Raw genomic sequence first — 3,057 nt, 5'->3', positions numbered from 1 at the left:
CGGCCCGTGCCAGTGTGCGGCCGCGCCGGCGCCGCGCTGCCCCGCCGGCGTCAGCCTCGTGCTGGACGGCTGCGGCTGCTGCCGCGTGTGCGCCAAGCAGCTGGGCGAGCTGTGCACCGAGCGCGACCCCTGCGACCCGCACAAGGGGCTCTTCTGCGACTTCGGCTCTCCGGCCAACCGCAAGATCGGCGTGTGCACCGGTAAGCGCCCGGGCCCCTCGCCCCGCGCCGCCTCCGCGGGTCTCCGGAGCCCTGCTCCCCGCGCATCCCCGATTCGCCTCCTGCCGCCGATGCCTGACCTTTGCATCCCTCCCCTCCTTGTTCCCTTTCTCTCCTTCAGCCAAAGATGGTGCCCCCTGCGTCTTCGGAGGCACCGTGTACCGGAGCGGCGAGTCCTTCCAGAGCAGCTGCAAATACCAGTGCACTTGCCTGGACGGGGCGGTGGGCTGCGTGCCCCTGTGCAGCATGGACGTCCGCCTGCCCAGCCCTGACTGCCCCTTCCCGCGGAGGGTCAAGTTGCCTGGGAAATGCTGCGAGGAGTGGGTGTGCGACGAGCCCAAGGACCACACCGTGGTTGGCCCTGCCCTCGCTGGTGCGTTGCATCTAACTCTAAGTCTGTGCTGGGATCCTGCTCCCCGGGGCTGACTCCTAACTTTGCAAAAGGAAGGGGGGAAATGGCTTAACCTGGCGTCTCACCTGTGTTTGTGTGCTCCGCTCTCACAGCTTACCGACTGGAAGACACATTTGGCCCAGACCCAACTATGATTCAGGCCAACTGCCTGGTCCAGACCACAGAGTGGAGCGCCTGTTCCAAGACCTGTGGGATGGGCATCTCCACCCGGGTGACCAATGACAACGCCTTCTGCAGGCTGGAGAAGCAGAGCCGCCTGTGCATGGTCAGGCCTTGCGAAGCCGACCTGGAAGAGAACATCAAGGTACCTCTTCTGCTCCTGTTAACTAACTTTCATGGAATGATCATGGTTAGGCTAAAGTTGAGTCTCACCATCCTTGTAATTATAGACCTTTTATCTCCAAAAATATCTAACCATTGAGCTGTCTTGCTGGAATGGGCTGTTGTGTAATAGGAACCGCCAGCTTTCCACTATGAAATTCTCCTCACTCGTTAGTTAATTCAAGACATCCGGAGAGAGGCTATGGCTATTTTTGGAAAACTGGCAAAGGAGACTCCAACTTCCTCTCCTCAAAATATAAACAGAAGTCAGACAACATAAGGCTAAAACACACAGAGCTTGAAGAAAGCCACTCCCTTCAGAGAGCCACTGATTTTTTTTTCTCTTGCTTTGTCTTCCTTAGAAGGGCAAAAAGTGCATCCTTACCTCCAAAATCTCCAAGCCTGTCAAGTTTGAGCTTTCTGGCTGTACCAGCTTGAAGACCTACCGGGCTAAGTTCTGTGGGTTGTGCACAGACGGCCGGTGCTGCACCCCACACAGAACCAAGACTCTGCCTGTGGAGTTCAAGTGCCCCGACGGGGAGCTCATGAAGAAGAGCATGATGTTCATCAAGACCTGTGCCTGCCATTACAACTGTCCTGGAGACAACGACATCTTCGAGTCCCTGTACTACAGGAAGATGTATGGAGACATGGCCTAAAGCCAGAGAGCGTGAGAGACATGAACTCCTGAGGCTATAACTTGAACTGATTCACATCTCATTTTTGTATAAACATGATTGCAGTAGTACAAGTTATTTAAATCAGTTTTTCTAACCGGGGCAAAGAAACAGTCCCACCAAATCCCAAATATCGTGCCATGTGACATTCAAACAAAATAGTCTTTACCAACTCAGACACTGGTTTGAAGAACGTTAAGACTTGACCGGGGAGGGGGCGGGGGACTACCTTAGCACAGAGCACCGGAATGTAGACTAAGGTGGGGCTTGAACAGTGAGAAGGCACCTGTAGAAATGATTGTCACCTTAAAGTAGTTTGGGCCTGCTCTTTGGAGTGTGATTGAGAAGGAAAATTTTAGCACACTCACTGGCCTGTCTGTAATTCCAGCAACAGCCAGGATGTGCATCCTTCAGCCTTTCCGAGGCTGGGTCAAGTTCTTCTTTAAGTCAGAACAGCAGATTCAGCTCTGACATTCTGATTTGAATGACACTGTTCAGGAATCAGAATCCTGTCTCTTAGACTGGACAGCTTGGGGCAAGCTACTTTGCCTGTGACAAGCCAGATTTTTTTTTTTTTTGGATACTGTAAATATTGTGTGTGTGTATATATATATATTTGTACAGTTATCTAAGTTAATTTAAAGTTGTCTGTGCCTTTTTGTTTATGTTTTGATGCTTTGATATTTCAAATGTTAGCCTCAATTCTGAACACCCTAGGTAGAACGGAAAGCTTGTCTGATCATTCAAAGCATGAAATGGATATTCAAATGGAAATTCTGCTCAGACGGATTAGTCCCATCAAAACAGATTGTTTACTGAATATGAGGCAGTGATGTGCTTGGAAGTCTGATTTGTCAGTTGGAAATACGGTAGCCTCATTTTAACAAATAAATGGGCTTTATTACTGAATCAGTGGCTCTGTATAGCTGATCAGTTTTTCCACACGGAAGGAAGCATTTGTTTCTACTTTGACTACGACTGTTTTTTGGACAGTTTATTTGTTGAGAATGTGACCAAAAGTTACATGTTTGCACCTTTCTAGTTGAAAATAAAGTATATATTTTTTCTATAAAATGTGTGCATTCCCTTACTCATCTAAACGTTTCTGAGTTTTCTTGAGTTTATATGGCAGGCTTTTGTTTTAAAACCATTCATCTATGTATAATTTTCTAAGTCTCTTTTATCATGCATACTGATAAATTGGTTAATCAGTTCCACAGATTTTTACGTAAACCTACTTCACACTGAATCAAGTGTCACAAACTTGGAATCATACACGGTACATATTTATATAAATATATATATTCACACAGGCATTTTTTTGTTACATTCACAATACCTGATAAACATTTAAATTCAATTCTCTCTAGGGGGCACCTGGGTAGTTCAGTCGGATTAGCATCCGACTTTGGCTCAGGTAATGATCTCA

The 3,057-nt window shown here is 48.1% G+C and overlaps 1 protein-coding gene across 1 annotated transcript in view; it reads left to right on the top strand.

The window, feature by feature from the left end:
- CCN2 (cellular communication network factor 2) overlaps nucleotides 1–2,702 on the top strand; it is an 11,008-nt gene extending 8,306 nt beyond the window's left edge. Inside the window, exons 6-9 of the mRNA XM_029943227.1 lie at nucleotides 3–200; nucleotides 340–591; nucleotides 723–934; nucleotides 1,314–2,702. Of these exons, the coding sequence (XP_029799087.1) occupies nucleotides 3–200; nucleotides 340–591; nucleotides 723–934; nucleotides 1,314–1,610 (959 nt within the window). The 3' untranslated portion in view covers nucleotides 1,611–2,702. The remainder of the gene's footprint in view (nucleotides 1–2; nucleotides 201–339; nucleotides 592–722; nucleotides 935–1,313) is intronic.
- Nucleotides 2,703–3,057: the final 355 nt, after the last annotated feature.

This window comes from Suricata suricatta, chromosome 7 (assembly GCF_006229205.1).
Source record: "Suricata suricatta isolate VVHF042 chromosome 7, meerkat_22Aug2017_6uvM2_HiC, whole genome shotgun sequence".
NCBI lineage: Eukaryota > Metazoa > Chordata > Mammalia > Carnivora > Herpestidae > Suricata > Suricata suricatta.
Note: the sequence above shows the minus strand (reverse complement) of the source record. Positions and strands in the feature narration are given on the sequence as shown.